General features: G+C 42.4%; 1 protein-coding gene across 3 annotated transcripts in view; it reads right to left on the bottom strand.

Annotated features, from left to right (window-relative positions):
- The window catches only part of NAMPT (nicotinamide phosphoribosyltransferase), a 62,747-nt gene that overhangs the window by 37,950 nt on the left and 5,795 nt on the right, over window positions 1-19,002 (bottom strand). The window contains exon 1 of one of the 3 annotated variants that reach the window (XM_073328477.2): window positions 5,340-5,498. The exons of the other annotated variants lie outside the window; for them this stretch is intronic. Within the exon in view, the coding sequence (XP_073184578.1) occupies window positions 5,340-5,342 (3 nt within the window). The 5' untranslated portion in view covers window positions 5,343-5,498. Of the gene's footprint in view, window positions 1-5,339; window positions 5,499-19,002 lie in introns of those variants that run through there. 3 annotated transcript variants of the gene reach the window in all.

The raw sequence follows: 19,002 nt of genomic DNA, 5'->3' as shown, positions 1-19,002 counted from the left end.
TAAATGGATTGAACAAGGTATATATGTCTTTCTAATTTTAAGACACATTATTCTTCAATAAAAACAGGAGTACATGTGGCACCTTAGAGGCTAACAAATTTATTTGAGCATTAAGCTTTCATGGGCTACAGCCCACTCCATCGGATCCACAGAATGGAACATATAGTAAGAAGATATTTATACATACAGGGAACATGAAAAGGTGGAAGTACCCATACCAGCTCTAAAAGGCTAATTAATTAAGAGGAGCTATTATCAGCAGGGGAAAAAAAAAGCCCTTTGAAGTAATAATCAAGATGGCCCATTTCGGACAGTTGACACGAAGGTGTGAGGATACTTAACATGGGGAAATAGATTCAATTAGTGTATAAATATCTTCTTACTAGATGTTCCATTCTATGCATCTGATGAAGTGGGCTATAGCCCAAGAAAGCTTATGCTCAAATAAATTTGTTCGTCTCTAAGGTGCCACAAGTACGCCTCTTCTTTTTGTGGATACAGACGAACACAGCTGCTACTCTGAAACCTGTCAGTATACTTAAGTAATCTTTGCATTATATTTGTAGCACAACTTACTCAATGTATGCTCCCTCCCACATATTAAAACTCACGTTGTTCATTGTTCTCACTTGCTTTGTCTTATTTGAAGATTGAAAGATCTTCAGAGTATAGAATGTGTCCTTGTAAGGCGCCTAGCACACTTCACTGTTCAGAAAAATGGAAAGTATAGAACTGCATAGCCTTGAACTGCTAACTGTTTATTACAGTCAAACTATATTAACATGTTAGAAGCTAAGCAGAGGGAAAGGCTGGTCTTGTGGTTAAGATGTGGAACTGGATCTCAGGAGATCTGGTTCAGTTTTAAGCTCTGCCTGTGTGAAATTGGGCAAATCTCTAAATCATTTTGTTCCTCATCTGTAAAATGAGGACATTAGTACTTCCTTTATCGCACCCTTTCAGCCTCATATATTCCACGGTGAGCTTCTTGGGATAGGGACTGTATCCTACTAAGGGCTTGTCTACACGACAGCCTTATCGCTAAAAGTCAGCGTGTGTAAACACTCTGTCGGCACTTTTGCTGACAAAATACTTCCAGCTTTGCGAATGGTCTTAGCTTTGTCAGCAGGAGAGCGCTCCTGCCAGCAAAGCCGTGTTCATGCTGCCACTTGTGATGGCAAAACTTGTGTCTTTTGCGGGGGGGAGGAGGGGCTTTTTCTAAGTACCCATGAAAGATAAAAGTTTTGTCGACAACTTCACAGTGTAGACATACCCTAAGTGTCTGTACAATACCCAACATAACAGAGCCTCAATCTCGTTAGGACCTGTAGACTTTACCATGATACAAGTATATACAAACCACCATTGTGACAATCAGCAAGCATGATACAGGGGTTGTGTTTAGTAGAAAAAACAGCTTTGAGAAGGACAAAACATTAGTGAATAAACACACTGCAGAAAGGATACAGACAACAAAGAAAGCGATAAAAATCAGCATCATAAGGCACTTATGACTATAAAAATGTCAAAAGAATGTTACAATCACTTTTTTCCATGGCCAGGTAGACAAGAGAAAATGCAAGACACTGAAAAAAACCTACAATCAGAACAACTGAGTGAGATGTGAAGAACATCTCACCTGAGTTTCCATGTGCTACAGACCAGTTTAGGAAAAAATTACTGTTGACTATTCTGTCTTCCAGGAGTAACTTGATACATTTTGACAGGTTTCAGAGTAACAGCCGTGTTAGTCTGTATTCGCAAAAAGAAAAGGAGTACTTGTGGCACCTTAGAGACTAACCAATTTATTTGAGCATAAGCTTTCGTGAGCTACAGCTCACTGCAAATGGTAGAGACTTTGCAGGTGACTGATTAGGGATGAAGATGTGTTGATACAAAGGGACAGAGCACTCAAATTTAAAATGACCTAAGACAACAGACTTTTGATAACAAAAGTAACTATGCAGTTCAATAGAAAAACGCAAGGTAATGAGGGCAAGGACCTTCAAAAGAAAAATATATCTCAATGATCTCACACTATTAAATCAGACTGGTGGTGTGTGACGGGGTGTACCAGCCCATACTAGATGAGAAAAGGTTAACCCCCTATTGTAGGTAGAGGTAGACACGCCGCCTCACCACTGCTGGGCATGCTCCAACTGGAGCCTCAGTATAAAAGGGAGCAGCCTAGCTCAGTCTCCCCTGATCACTGAAGGAGTTTGCACATTGCAGGCTCCTTCTCGGGTGCTGCTGGAGCCCCAGATGTCAAACAAACAAACAGATCCAGGAGCATGCCCAGCTGCCCACAGAAGCCCAAGAGTAGACAGAACCATTGGGAGCTTCGCCGGCCGATGATCCCAGAGACCCAGGAGACCTGTGGATAGCAGTGCTGGAAAATAGGGTTGGAAGTAGCCATGGGGAACTAGATATTGGTCCAGTGGTTAAACTGGGACAAAGGCAGCATGTTTTGGACGGATCCCTGATGACCAAGCGAGGAATCAGTTTGCCGCTATCAGGGCCATGGGTGGAACAGGGAGGGCCCAGGTCCCCCTACCCTGGCCACCACCCACTCCTGCGTGGCGGCCCATTTCCCCCTCAACCCCACAGAGGGCTGCCATATTAGCCCTGGCCAATAGGCTCCGCAGAGGCGGGCTGCCATAGTGACGCCAGCCACTAGGCCATGCAGCCCTGAGGCTTAGGGTGGTCATTAGGACTCAGCCGCAGGGCTACAAAACCCTTCCTTGCCTACCCTAAGGGTATACCCACCCTGTGACATGGTGATAGTTTAGATTTTGTCTGCATGCCACTTGAGCAAAGACTGATGCAATACCCAATTTAACTAAACTAGATTGTTAAATTGAAGCTCAAATTGTGGGCAAACCAGCTCCGAGAAGCAGCTAAATACAACTTTGAGATGAAATACACAGACAGATGTTCACCATAAATCAAAGCGAACGATACTGAAGTAAATACTACAGTCACACAGACTAAGGACTAGTCTACACCTGAAGTGCTAAATTGGTGCAGCTGCGCTGCTGTAATGTGTCTAGTGAGCTCTCCTGTCAACATAATAAATCCACCTCCGCAAAAGGCAATAGTACGTCGGCAGGAGAAACTCTCCCATCAACATAGTACTGTCCACACCAGCGCTTAGGTCTGTGTAACTTATGTTGCTCAGGGGCTGACTTATTCAGACCTGAGTGACATAAGTTATAGCGAAGTAAGTGGTAGTGTAGACCTGGCCTTAGAAAGAAAGCAATGTTTTCTTTGAAAAAGAAAAAACCCCAAAAAACTAATGCTATCTACCCGCTAATGCTACTCTAGCATCATCTAGAGGAACCCAACAGACTTTAAGCCTGTTAATGAAACTGCTTTCAAAACTATATAGCCCATCCACTTTAACCATTCCAGAATTGTTTTAACACATCCTCAAGAGGAGAGACACCCAGGCAGAACTAGATTCAGGATCATTCCTGGTGCCTAGCAAGGTTCAAACATGTTAACAGAAGGTGAGTCAGATGATAAAAATGGTTGCCTCTGTGTACACTAAAGATATATCTGGTCAGCAGAAATTTGTTTACAATGGAACTCCCAAAAGTTCAACTAAACTCGCATCAGACCCTGCTGTAGTTAATTGAAAATTTCTCCAGCACCAACAAGGCCTATGAATTTGACGTCTGGCATAAGCTAGCACGATAGGTACCTTATTTCAATGGATGCTAGAATATACCGTCTTACTGATGTGACCAGTTTCAACAGCAGTTGGGGCAGGGAGGAGGAGAAGAAAGCGTAGCCACATTTGGCAGGATTTTCAGCTATAGACCTAGCCAGTTTGAAACAATGTTTAAAAATGATTTGGCTAACAATCACTTTCTCTGGGAACACAAGAGGTCAGTTTGGTTTGGCCTAACAGCTTTATCGAAAGTTTTAGAACAGGATTTTTTTTTTTTTAACCTTAATTATAACGTTGTAAATTGGTTTGCTAAACAATTAGGCCTGAGTCCAGTAGCCAGGGAGATTAATTATCCTTATAGTTAGAAAGTTTTTCCTAGCATCTAACCAAAATCTCCTATGCTGCAGATTAAGGTAATTATTTCTTGTCCTGCCTTCAGTGGACATGAAGACCAACTGATCACCACCCTCTTTATAACACTTAACATATCTGAAGATTTATCAGATCCCTCCTTCATAGTCTTTTCTCAAGACTAATGACGACTAGCTTTTTAAGCCTTTCCTCATAAGTCACATTTGCTAAACCTCCTATCATTTTTGTTGCTCTCCTCTGGACATCTTTCTTAAAGTGGCACCCAGAAATGGATAGTATTCCAGATGAGGCCTCACCAGCGCCAAGAAGAGGATGACAATTACATTCTGCATCTAACATGATGTTCCTGTTAATGTACCCCAGATTACTAAAGCCATTTTCACAATTGTAACTGTTGACTCATTCAATTTGTGATCCATTATAACCTCCATATCCTTTCCAGCAGTACCCACCTAGCCAGTGTTTCCTCATTTTGTACTTGAGGATTTGATTTTTCCATCCTAAGTATAGCACTTTGCACTTGTTTTTACTGAATTATGTCTTGTTGATTTCTGACCAATTCTCCAATTTGTCAAGGTCCTTTTGAATTGTAATCTTACTCTTCAAAGTGCTAGCAATCTCTCCCAGCTTGGTGTAGCCACATATTTCATAAGCATAGTCTCCATTCCATTAACTATGTCACTAATGTAAATTTTGACTGGTACCAGACCCCACTAGATACATCCTCCCAGTTTGACAGTAAGCCATTGATAACTACTTACAGTGTTTCAACCAGTTTATTTCCCTAGTTGGTTTATGACATCATGTGGAACTGTGTCAAAAGCCTTACTAAAATCAAGGAACCACATCCACAGCTTCCCCCCATCCACTAACCCTCTTAAAGACAGAAATTAGGTTGACTTGGCATGATTTATTGACTATTCCCTATGATCCTCTAGATGCTTATAAATGCATAGTTTAATAAATTTGTTCCATTATCTTTCCAGCTATTGAAATTAAGTTGACTGAAATTAGGCTGACTGGAATCTATGATATTTTAGAGTGCAATCAGTGAGGCTGTGTCACCCCAGCCCTGCAGCCTGGGGTCTGTTTACCTTACCATGAGGCTTTTTAACATATGTATCTTCATTCACCTCTCCTGATACCTCAAAAGATCGTTCCTAAGAATTTTGTATTTTTTCCACAGGGCTTAAGACTAACACCAAATCTCCTATTTCAAAAGAGCATTTACATGTAAGTTAATCATACCACACCTTTCGTTTGGCCTGTCACTGAGGTTTGTTTGAACAATACCCACCATGTCTTAACTCTTTTCTGAATCTTTGTACATATTCTAGTACTGCTCTTCTTTTGCCTCAGTGTCCAATTCCCAGGAGTCTGAAATCTAAAGGTCCTCTAACATTCCTTCCATGAAGATCAAATGGGGGAGAACCTCGTTGATTTTTGGGGTACCTCTCTGTAAGAGAATAGCAAATAATGCAACAATTCGTCCCAGTCTTGAACTCTCTTCTTTGCCTACATTCCCAGCACAGATTGAAGAGTTCCATTGAATCTCTTCACAAGACCATTTGCCTCTGGATGATATGGGGATGCCTTCAGTTGTTTCACCCCACATAACTTCCATAGCTCACTGAATAGCCGAGACATGAAATAGGACTCACGGTCAGATAAAATCCCTTTAAGGAAACCCACTCTGCTAAAAATAGTAAACCGGACTTGAGTCACAGAATCAGCTTCTATGTTAGTCAGAGCAACTGCTTCAGGATATCTAGTGACAAAGTCCACTACCAACAGGATATAGTTCTTTCCCTTTTGGATAGGCACAGGACCCACAAGGTCCACTGATACCCTATAAAATGCCTCTTCTTTTACAGGCCAGCAGCATATGGGAACTTTCTGTTGTCTGAAAGGTCCTTCCCTTTTTTTGTCATAATTCACAAGACCTGCAATAATTCTTCATTCTGTATCCCTGGCCAGTAGAGAGAAAAAAAAAATTTTAAACCTCTCAGAGATTCTCTTGCCCCCAAATGATTGGCAAAAGGAAAAATCACAGGCTAGAAACATTAATTCCCCACAGTCCTGGCCAGGCACAATTACTTGCTTGTAGTGTTTTCAAGGGGTTTTCTCCCATAGGAGCTTCCCTGTTGTGTCTCCCTTCTTCAAAAAAACCTTTCCTATTTCCCCCTTTCTGGGGCTCTCTAGGAGACATCCTCTTACGCTCTCTGGAGTGGGGTCTCCCCTTTGTTCATCTTCAAAATGCTGGCAACTGGGACAGCTTCTTCTGTAACACAGGTCAATTTCTTTCCCCCATAGGGCATACTACTTTTCTCCGCCATGCAGGAGCAGGTCTCAACCCCTCCCGCATCTGGGAATATGTTGACTTTTTTTTCCCTTCTTCTGTGACAGTGGACTAGGAAGCACCTTCATCTCCTCGCAGCAGTTTCTGGGACTTTACCATTTTCCTCTGGAATCGAAGCACAATATTCCCTTTTCCTACAAGTTACAACATTAAAAGCAAAGGAGTACTTGTGGCATCTTAAAGACTAACAAATTTATTAGAGCAAAGTTTTCGAAAGCTTATGTTCTAATAAATTTGTTAGTCTCCAAGGTGCCACAAGTACTCCTGTTCTTTTTACAGATACAGACTAACACGGCTAGTACTCTGAAACCTAACATTAAAAGCCTTAGTCATATGCAAAATCATTCCCACAAGTATTTCCACAGGCATACTATTCAGCATACCCACAGTGAAGTCATCCTTTAAACCTTCCCATTCCAAATGAACCTTAGCCAAAGGCACAGGAATTTTAGGTTTCCCTCAGAAGCTCTACCTTCTGTCCAGGTAACATGTCAGTCTTTTGGACCACACTCTCCCTGACTAGAGAGATCTGTGCACCAGAGTATCTCCACCCTATGCATTTTTTACCATTAATTGGCGACTTCAATAAATTCCATATCTACCTTCATAGGGTCAAACCTCACAAAAACTACAGAGGACCTACAGATACCTCTTAAGGACCTGTGTTCTCCCAACCACCCTTCTCCTTCCCAGAGGTAAAATGAGGTTCCCCCTTTACACCAGGTTTGCATCCCTCCTTCTTTGTCTTGCACTCATTACATATTTTGGCTCACACAAAAGGAATCTGTCAGAATGGCCACTCCTGTACAAAATATAAAGACTCATCCCATAATACTAGGGCTGTCAATTAATCGGTTAACTCACGTGATTAACTAAAAAAATTGCAGTCTTAATCACACTGTTAACAATAGAATACCAACTGAAATTTATTAAATATTTTGGATGTTTTTCTACATTTTCATATATATTGTATTGTGTTGTAACTGAAACCAAAGTGTATATTTTTGATGAATATTTGCACTGTAAAATTGAGACAAAATTCAGCTCATACAAGTACTGTAGCGCAGTCGCTTTGTCGTGAAAGTGCAACTTACAAATGTAGAATTTTTTTGGTTACAGTACTGCACTAAAAAAAAATGTAAAAAACTTTAGAGCCTACAAGTCCACTCAGTCCTACTTCTTGTTCAGCCAATCGCTAAGACAAACAACTTTGTTTACATTACATTATTTACAGGAGATAATGCTGCCCTCTTCTTATTTACAGTGTCACCAGAAAGTGAGAACAGGCATTTACATGATACATTGGTAGCCAGCATTGTAAGGTATTGACATGCCAGATATGCTAAACATTTGTATGCCCTTTCATGCTTCGGCCACCATTCCAGAGGACAAGTTTCCATCTGATGAGGTTTTTTTGTTTTTATTATTTTATTATGTTTTTGTTAAATTTGTGACTGAACTCCTTGGGGGAGAACTGTATGCCCCCTGCTGTTTTACCAGCATTCTGCCATATATTTCATGTTCACAGCAGTCTTGGATGTTGATCCAGCACATGTTCGTTTTAAGAATATTTTCAATGCAGATTTCTCAAAACGCAAAGAAAGTACCAATGTGAGATTTCTAAAGATAGCTATAGCACTCCACCCAAGGCCTAAGAATCTGAAATGCATTCCAAAATCTGAGAGGGATGAGGTGTAGAGCATGCTTTCAGAAGACTTAAAAGAGCAATGCTCCAACGCAGAAACTACAGAACCTGAACTACCAAAAAATCAACCTTCTGCTGGTGGCATCTGATTCAGACAATGAAAATGAACATGCATCGGCCCGTACTGCTTTGGACTGTTATTGTGCAGAACCCATCATCAGCATGGACACACGTCTCCTGGCACAGTGGCTGAAGCATGAAGGGACATATGAATCTTTAGCGCAGCTGGCATGTAAATATCTTGCAATGCCAGCTAAAACAGTGCTGTGTGAACACCCGTTCTCACTTTCCGGTGACCCTGCAAACAAGAAGCGGGCAGCATTATTGCCTGCAAAAGTAAACAAACTTGTTTGTCTGAGCAATTGGCTGAACAAGAAGGAGGACTGAGTGGACTTGCAGACTCTAAAAATCTTACTTTGTTTTATTTTTAATGCCGTTTTTTGTACATAATTCTACATTTGTAAGTTCAACTTTCATGATAAAGAGATTGCACTACAGTACTTGTATTAGGAGAATTAAAAATACTATTTCTTTTGTTTTATTACAGTGCAAATATTTATTTTTGATGAGTACTGTACACTTTGTATTCTGTGTTCTAATTGAAAACGTAGAAAACATCAAAATATTTAAATAAATGGTATTCTATTATTAAAGAGTGCTATTAATTTTTTTAATCACTTGACAGCCCTACAAATTACATTTTCTGACCTCCTCAGTACATATCCTTCAGAAATGTTCTTGCACAAAGAGCTCAAACAATTGGTCATATTCCTCAGCCCTCTTCCCCTTTTTACCCATTTTCTCATTAGGTCAAATATTTTATAGGCATGTTCACAATGACTCATACCTAAATTTCAACCTATACACTTCAGGGGCGATTTGAATCTTTGCAAAAGAGCTTGTAAAAAGTCAGGATATTTCAAAGCTCCATCAATTGGCATTTCTTTTAATACATTTAAAGCTTCACCAGAGTGTTTTGCAATCAGTGTGTGGACTTTCTTGTCCTCTGGAACATTATGAACCTCACATAGCCTTTCAAAAGTAGTAAGGTATTCTTCAATCCAGTGCAATTCCTTGTATGCAGGGCACAACTTGTCCCAGCTGAGCGTTCCTTGGATGAAAGGAGTGATTGGAGACAGTGGGATCTGTCCATGCCTTGCCATCATGTCCAGATTATACCATCTCTCCCTCTTCTTTAGCTTTGTTGATGGGCTTCATGGCTTGTGGGTCAGTCGGTCCGTCCGTCCCCCAGTTTGATTTATTTTGTACATCTGTTTTATGTTGATAGGCAGCTGCTTCTAGCTCCTCTCTCTGAGGGTGTGCTTCTTCCTGTTGCTGCCCTTCTGCCTCCCTCTCCTTAGCGCTCATCTCTGCTTGCCACTTTTGATGCTCACGCGCTTTGTCTCTGTTCCTTTTCATTCTCTTCCCATTCACATTGGATTTGGAAGGTTTCCTGCTGCAGTTTCTCTCCCCCTCCCTCCCCTTCTCTCCAACCACATGCATTCTAGGCTTCCTTGTTAGCTGGGGGATCTGTTTCCTTCCAATGCTGTAGACCCTGCAGCCTCAGATAAGTCCTGGTAAACTGCCTGCCCTCTGTTGGCTTTGTTATAATACATGAAGAGGTTTTCTCAATTCCTGTCTTTTTTCCACCATGGAATATGCAGTGATTAGCGCACAATTCTTCTGTTTTTTGTTGTTTTGGGGCATGTGTTTCTTTACTTATCTGGCCCCTGCTTCTGTTCTCCATCTCTCACCCCAAATAAGCAAACAGAAAACTGTAACCTTTCTTGGACTGTTCCTGAGCCATCATACTTGAGACTCACCTAAAACTAATACCAGTGCTTACACCACTATGACATTTTAGGGTGCAATCCAGACCACTGTGGGAGTATTGTAAGACACCCAAAGTTGCAGGGTGTCTTACAATACCTTGCTGCTGTAACTCCTACCTGGGCCACTCATAAGCAGCCTGCCAGCATGAAGGTCACACCCTGAGTGTCTGCATATGGCCACAACTCTGGTTTAGCAACTCTTATTCCTGGTGGAATTCTGTGCCTAAAAATTCTGCAACAAAATTAAAAATTCTGTGCACTATTTAAAAATACTGCATATTTTGTAAAAACAACAATATAATCATACCAGTTTCAATTCTTTTTGGTCATTTCAAAATACCTGTCAGCAAGTATGTCTGCAACAAGACAGACGACAAAGAAGATTCAGGAAATCTTTTTTGACAAATAGATTCCTTATTAGGCATATTAATACAGAACTCGGAGTAATAATTCCCCCCACCCCTCAGAAGCAGTGCAAAGGCTTGGGGGAGTCAGGGGTAACGGAGGAGCTGAGGGAAAGGGAAGTAAATTGCTGGGAAGGAGCCTGGGTGTGAACTTTGGAGGGCTGTTGGGTGTGGGTGGGACAAGTATGGAACAGGGTTTGGTTGTGGTTTCTTTTTTGGGGGGAGGGGGGGGATTGTTCGGGAACTTCCCCCATGCAGACCCTGGCTGACCCCTAGCCTCTCCCATTCAGTCTGGCACATCTGCCCCATCCATGTGTCTGTGCCCTCACCCAGCCACTGCCCTGTCCCTATGTAGCTCTGCCCCACTTCCTCCTGTGTCTGTGTCCCCTCCCAGCCATTCCCCGGTCCCTAGGTCTCCCTGTACTCCCTCCCCTTGCCCCCATGTGTCTGTGCCCTCACCTAGACACTGCCCTGTTGCTGTGTAACTCTGCCCCACCTCCCCATGTGTCTCTGCATCTCCCTCCCACTGTGCCTCCACTCCAATTCAGCCCCTGCCCCAGTCTGTCCTCCCCCACTAGCCCTTATGAGCCCATGTGACACACCCCCCCCAGAACCTCACAGTCTATCTCCTGACCTGGCCTGACAAGCGCTGCGAAGGAAGCTCTCTTCCCCTTGCTGGCAGGGAGCTGCAACTTTGCTCTATTGCCACAGCACCCTCTGGTGGGCAAAAGGCAGAACTGCAGCAACATTTGGCAGACGCTTTTTTCTGTGCAAAAAATTAGAAGTATGTGGAGCTCATTAAATATGCGTGTGCACAGTGATGCAGAATTCCCCCAGTAGTAAATGCTGAACCCAGCAGCTTGTCAGCAAAACCAGTCTCAGTCTCCCATTAGCTTTAATTACTTGCAGGGCGACGCCAACACATTCCCAGTCCTGAATTCCCGCCCTCCCCCAAAAGTGTATTCTGGACAAAGTGTATTCTAGCCCTCTCCTGGACTGTTCAGATATTTCAGGTCTGTTGTCCTCGTAAGGGAAAAATATACAACTTGCCACCTTAAATAGAGTTACCCACACAAGTCACAACATTTAATTAAATTTAATTAAAGAACAAAAAAAGTTTAACTACAAAGAGAGAAGTAATAAGGTATTAAGTCACAAATGGTTACAAGATAGCTAAAACAATTTCCTTGCTAGCATGGCTGGTGCCTATGATGTTTGTAGTGTAATTTATAGATTGCAGTTTGTATCACACTGAGCTTTGTCAACAGTGAAAGGGATATAATCCTCTCAAACTTGTCTAAAAATTGACTTAATACCACTACTCGGAACAAACTGGTCAAACATTATCAAGGGGAAAGGTTTATAGAGGCAGTTTCTTCAGATGTCTTCTTGAACCAGCAAATTCTAGAACACACAGAGGAGGCTCTTCTCTACTTTGTCTTGAGTAACAGCTCTTGAATTAGCCCTTGTACAACTCTAAAATTACAATAGATCCTGTCTACACTAGAAATATCATGTAGAATTCTCCCCACTGTTACCAATACTATTTCAGCACCAAAGTAAACATTGGGAGGCCCTGTATGAAAAAGCTGTCGCCATTTTGAGCACTGTATTATCTAACCCTGCAGGTTAACAGATCTAATCAACAAGGCATTTTAAAATGATGAGGCCTGTCTACACTAGGTCTCCTAACCATGATTTAGCAATGTTAGCAACAGCGGGAAATCTTTGCAAAATGACCCGTGTGCAGTGGAAATATAAGTAACAGTAATAACTAGGGAAAGAGTGTGTGCCAAAAACAAGCAGTTAGATTCAGCATGGAGGCTACTTAAGCTGCTGAACACAGATTCATAGATTCTAAGGCCAGAAAGGACCATTATGGTCAACTAGTCTGTATATCGCAGGCTACAGAACTTCCCCAAAATAATTCTTAGAAAATAAATCCTATCTTGATTTAAAAATTGTCAGTGATAGAAAATCCACCACAACCCTTGGCAGGCCCGCCATCAGCAATTTCGGGCCCCAGGGCAGAACAGTCAATTGCCCCCCCTAAAAATGGATGGCTGAGGTTTATGACTACTTTTTATCCTATTGATAACACATTAGAACCCATTATGCGTAAGTCATGGTGTTGCTTGCTCTAGTTAACCTTCCCTTTCCCCCCTGCCAGTTACAGCACCAGTGTTAAACAAATTGTGAGCCTAACTATAAGATGTAGAATTTGTTGTTTTGAATTATACATTTATATTAAATACATACATTATGGAATGAAATATATAAAAAAACATTTAAAGAAGCACAAAGTAAGAAAAACCTAAAGTATCAAGTAGGCTAATTAAACGCCTAATTGTGATTCATGTGTAATCTAAAGACAAGGAAAAAACTGATATACAAGATGTAACTGAACAGGACCAAAGTTAAAATATACAATACTTGTGCTGCGGGACATCAACACCTAGAGCAATGAGGAGACAGCAAGCATGGTGTGCCAAATCTACCCAGAGATCTTAGAGGCGGCGATCTGAGGCAAAGGCCGAGGGAAAACCTGCACCTCGTTCCCTGGCTGAGCTGCAGAGGTGGTCCATCATCCTGGGTTCATGATAGCAGCTCGTGAGCCAGTGCTAGCGGCAGTGAAGGGGAAACTAGCCCCGGCTGCCTCTTGGTAAACTTAGGACAGCTGGATTGGGTGGCTGAACTTGCTGGCTTGTGCTTGGTCAGGAGCTGCAGCCCTGGGGGAGAAAATCTGGTACCGCAGAGGGACCTTGTTCCTCTTCAACGTCTCCCTGTCATCAGCCCTGCAGCCTGAGAGCCAGCACAGCAGGCACAGCGGCTCCCAAGCAGCCAGAGGGGGCAGCAAGCTCCGCAGTTCCCAGGTTGCTGTTGCTGATGCTCTGCCAGGCAAGCAGGGTGCAGCAGCGTTCTGGCAAACTGTTACTGTCACAATGAGGGATGGCGCTCTGTACAGAGCAGCAGGAAACTGGGTTTTTTTTTAATTTTTAAAAGTATCTAGCCCATCCTGGGCCCTTTTAAATCACCAGGCCCCTGGGCAATTAACCCCTTTGTGCCATCCCCCCACCTCCGGGCGGCAGGCCCGGCCCTTGGTGAATTGTTCCAATGGTTAATAACTCATCGTTAAATGGAAACAGGAAGTTAAGGGGGAAAAAGCCAATAAGGTTAAGTGACAAGGTTTTAAGAAGTTATTTGAGCCAAACAGGAATCCTTCAGAAAAGGGGATCCAATTCTTGTGAAGTCAATAGACAACAGCATCAAACTACAACAGGTAACACAGGTGCTGGAACTACGGGTGCGGGGGGGGAGGAGGAGGTGCTGTAGCACCCCATGGCTTGAAAAGGTTTCCATTATTTATGGGGTTTACAGTTTGGTTCAATGGCTCTAAACACACCCGCTATAAAAACTGTTCCAGCACCTCTGGCAGATAGAGTGTAAGATGAAAATTAGGAAGCCTAATAGGGTTTACAGAGTTTGAAGATCAAGTAGCCAAGGACACAGAAGTAAACAGAAATCTCCAAGTACATAAGAAAACAGGTAGCCTGAAAAAGAGTCAGCAGGACTGGTAGACTAACAGCATAAAGTGTACAGTTAAGGAAGATTGAGGATAAGGACATTGCATAGACACTAAGTAAAGATGCCGGAAGTAGATCTGAGCTAATAATGGATTTTATCATTCAGGGACCAAATGGAAAAATCCAGAAAAAAATCTGGCTTGGATTCTGGATTCTAAACAAAACCAATTTTTTTCCTTAAATGTTTTGTTTAGATGAAAAACTTAAGATTTCAAACAAGACATTTTCAGGTTCTCCCTCTCTCTCATTTTTAATTGGTCAATTTTGAACTAAAACATCATTTAGAAAAGAAACATTTTGACTGAAGTTTTCCCTCCAGCTTTTTTGTTGGGTGAAACTATTTGTCAAATTTGACACATAGTTTTGGTGCATCAAAAATAAATAATTGTGTGAAAAAAATCTATTTCTTGAGAAAATTTCACCCAGCTCTAGTTGGGAGACACCTAACTCTTTCTATATAATGAAGACGGGATACTGGCAGAAATTGAGGTGTAAAAAAGGTGCTAGAACAAAGTAACACATTAAAAGCCAAGTCACCAGGACCACCATTCCAAAAGGACTTAAAAATGATGTGGCTAAACTGCTAAAGAAAAATATTCAGAGAGAAATCCTGGCCACACTGAAGTCAGTAAGAATTTTATCACTGATTTCAACAGAGCCCGGACTTCTCCCTCAATTTCCCAATCAAAACCTTTTACTACACTGGAGGACAAGTGAGGCAAATGTGAATCTTTAATTCCCAGGATCACTCCTCATGTTTTTTTGTTTATTGTTTGAGATCAGGCTTTTCTGAGTAGTTACAGTTAATTTAGTGAGTTTTACTTCAGTATCATGTAAATTGGTTGGAATAATCATTAAGAATTAAATTTTAGTATTTAATGTGATGATAGGGACAAACCAAGCTTCTGTAACAATGATTTTTTTCTTCTCTTTCAATGGATTAGAATTCTTTTAAAAATTGTCAAAATAATGGCTAAATAAAAGAACAGATAATTTTTTTTGAAATTCCAGATAAGCTTTCACAGTGATTCTCACAAGAGGCTATTAAGGAAACTAGAGTAGCCATCGGGTGGGAAGTTATACACCATCATGAATCAGAAACTGGTTAAGAGATTAAAAACAATAGGAATAAATGGCTGATCTTTATTATGGTAAAGAAATTAACATATGGGTCCCTCACTGGCCTGGTCTAAACTACAAAGGGAGACCAACAGATCTGCTCCCGAGCCGCAGGCCTACTGCTTTTACAAGAGCTAAATGCCATAGTTGACAGACTCCACCAACGCTCTGCAGAGCACTATGGATACCTTGGAGGAGCCAGAGCCAAAAGACCCCTTCTGTGAACAGCAAAGAGGAGAAAGATGGGGCACATGCAACTGGTGGGGTCCACCTATGCCACGAGCTAGGACCATTTGAGACTCCACTGCACTCTAATCAGTCCCACCGGCTGAGCTTGATGCAGGGGAAGGAATCTTGGGTAAGCGTGAGAATCTGTTTTTCATTACTATATTTAAATGTACAGATGCTACCCCGCCCAACTTAGCAGGACACAGGTATCGATTTTTCATGATTTTATTTGTACGAGAAGAGGTCGTAAAACAAATAGGTAGAGTTAGCATCCGCTATTCATACCCTTGTTGGGCGAGACTGGACTGGGGGGTTGGGGGATGGGACAGGACTTGCAGAACAACTTATGTGCATATTGAGGTACCTTGTATCTGCCTGAGAGATCTCAATGAAACTTTCACAGAAAGTCCTCTCCCAGTTTCTAGGAATGGCAGCCTTATTTCTTCCTCCATGATAGGGCACTTTTCCATGCCAGTCTGTGCTGACTTCAGCAGGCACCACTGCAGTAAACAAGCTAGCAGCATACAGGCCCAGGTGGCTCCAGAACACCAGCAGCAGCTATGCATTTTCTGCCTGTGATACCCTTGGGAGCAAGAGATCAGAAAAATTACCAATGCACGTGGAAAACAGTGCCAGTACTCCGTGACATGTCCATGTACTCAACCCAATGGAAACAGGCAGAAATTGTACTGCTTCATGTGACTGAACAATTCCTTCCTCAGCCATACTGAGACTGGGCATGGGACTGGACCGGGACATGGGACTGGACAGCAGTGCAGTGTTGAGGTGCTCCAAAGCGGAAATCTCATAAGCATGTCTTATTTAAAATTTTAGGGGAGCAAGGGAAGGAGTTCTGACCCTTAACTTTTGCTTTCTGTTGTTACTATAAATGATAACTCTGTTTTATCTGTAGCTGCTCCTGTTGCTGCTTTGAACACTTGACCATGATAAGGAAGAGAACGAACAGGACTCAGGAGGATATGTTTACCGAGACCTTGCAAGTCAGCGTTACACCAAATCACGAACAGAGGGAGCTAGATGGTGAATATTTCAGACAATATGGAGAAGGAAAAAGCGTACAGGAGAAAGGCCCAAGAGTCACAGCAGGAAACAGAGAGGGAGCTGTACCAGGACATAATGGGGCTTATCCAGCAGCAAACACAAATGCTACAGACTCTCCCTGTAAAAGCCCTGGCTGGGATGATTTAATTGGGGATTGGTCCTGCTTTGAGCAGGGGGTTGGACTAGATGACCTCCTGAGGTCCCTTCCAACCCTGATATTCTATGATTCTCGTTGACCTACAAGTTCAACAAACACAGGTTCCCCTCCTGTTGCAGTCAATGGAGAAATCCATTTCAACAGCTTCCTACACCCCTCAAAATTCCACGTGCCATGATGGGCCACATCTCTATACTTCCCATTTCACACCGAGGTTAGTAAGGACACCACAGCTTCAGATGAACCAACAGTGGCTTTCACAGATCAGTGTATGGTAGCCAAAGTGGGGTAAAATAGACAAATGTTCTTTCCCCTTGTTAAGTTCTGTTCCATTAATTTTTTTCAGAGGTTTTTATTGTATTTTTCAGTTTTGGTATGAACAAATTTTTTTTGGAAGTTAATGTGTTATTTCAGGAGATGTGTTGTAGAATGCCTAGCACTACTCAAAACACCCACAACTTGTTTATTGTACAGGGTGACAGCACTCATAGGATCAGTGACAAACACTGTAATAATTGTAAGTGTACACCAAGTACTACACAATCCCTTACAGACCCTGAAACTTCAGGGCCAGGTAGAGCACCAACACACCACATTACTGTGGTTGACTGTTAAAGTGCTCTTTCAATGCATTCCTCAGCCACACAGCTCCGCCTTGAGCTCTTCTAATAGCCCTTGTGTCTGGCTGTTCAAATTCAGATGACTGCCACTTCTCTCTCCATCACAGCAGCCATTTTCCCCCATTGTTTCACAGATATTATGCAGGACACAACAAGCTAAAGCCATTGGGATATTTTTCCCCACTGAGATCCAATCCTGTAAGTAAACACTGCCACCAGCATCTCTTCAATCTACCAAAAGCACATTCAACTGTCATTCTACACCTGCTGAGCTGGTAGCTGAATTTCTCCTTGGTGCTGTCAGCAGGACAGTGGGGTGGGAGGAGGTATTGTTTCATATTCTCTGTGTATATATAAAGTCTGCTGCAGTTTCCACGATATGCATCTGAGGAAGTGAGCTGTAGCTCACGAAAGCTTATGCTCTAATAAATTGGTTAGTCTCTAAGGTGCCACAAGTACTCCTTTTCTTTTTGCGAATACAGACTAACACAGCTGTTACTCTGAAAGGTGGCCAGTGTACAGCTTCATTAGCTAGGGGAGCAAGGGGTATGCAGGATTCCCCAGCATCATTATTGGCATTTCGACCTCACCAGTGGTAATCCACTGCTGGTGGGGGGGGGGGAGAAGAGAGTACCTGCTTCAGCTTTCTGAGCAATCCTGTGTTCTTAAAGATGCATGTCATGCACCTTCACTGACAACCCATAACGTTACTGGCGAAGAGTCCCTAGTGATCCACCAACATTTTTATAATCACAGAAAACTAGCCTCTTCCGTTGATGTACTATGTGGCAAAATAAGCTGGGGCCAAAATAGGAATACGCATGCCATCTATCCCCCACTGCAGTCCAGGAACTCCACTACTGCAAAGCTATCTACTACATCCTGCTTGTTACCAAGTCACAGGCCTACAAAGCAGATGACAACTAATAGCTCTGCATGACAACAGCCCCCATTGTGGATTTTCCATGACTGCCCACTGACTGGCAGCAAGCCGGCACTGCAAGCTTCCACAATACGATCACCATTCGTTTCTCAACTGTCAGCGAAACTCTCATTCTGGCGTCTGAGCTGGCGGGCTGGTGTGAGCTCAGCACACAGATGCAGGAATGTGGCCTTTTGCATCTGAAAGTTTGGCACCTACTATAATGTAGGTTTGGGACAATGAGTAATGTGATCCAACCAATCAGTGCTTGTTTCTTAGACCCAAAAGCATCACTCCACCATCTTCTGCTGCTCAATGAATGCCACCAAAAGCCTTGAATTGGTTTTCACGATGTGTCCCACAGGAAATGGTCCTCCACAAAATTATCATGTCCCCCAATGCTGTTCTTCCTAAGGCTCTACACATACTGAAGGAGTGTGCGTCCTGTGTTTCCAACACTTATGACCACAGTGCATATCTGCTATCTCTGACAGAAGCATGGAGCCCATGTAGATACTGAAAAATGCTGCAGGGTGTGTGGGATTTTAAAGATGAAAAAATATGGGATATGGATGGCATTATGGGGATTTGATCCCCTTGCTCCCAATCACGATTTGTTCTGCTGCTCCCTCCATTGTCAAAATGTCCCAAAAGCCAATGACCCAAAGAAGGTGATTGGTACACTAGGATACCTACTCACGCTGTATCACACTGTGCATTGACACAAGCAATCCTGGTGAGCATGTGCAGCACTGACACAAGAAGCCAAGTATGCACACGCATGAGTGATACACTAACTGCAGTGGCTTTATGCCAACATACTTTATGTTTGTCTAAGTTTGTAGTGTATACATGGCCATAGTTGTGTACAAGAATTAGTAGTGTTAATATATTAACAATCTGGAAAAGGAGATAAGCAGCAAGGTAGAAAAATTTACTGATGACAAAAGTTATTTTGAATAATTAAG

Source organism: Lepidochelys kempii, chromosome 1, assembly GCF_965140285.1.
Source record: "Lepidochelys kempii isolate rLepKem1 chromosome 1, rLepKem1.hap1, whole genome shotgun sequence".
Taxonomy (NCBI): domain Eukaryota; kingdom Metazoa; phylum Chordata; order Testudines; family Cheloniidae; genus Lepidochelys; species Lepidochelys kempii.
The sequence above is the reverse complement of the archived record's forward strand: the minus strand, read 5'-3'. Positions and strand labels throughout refer to the sequence as shown.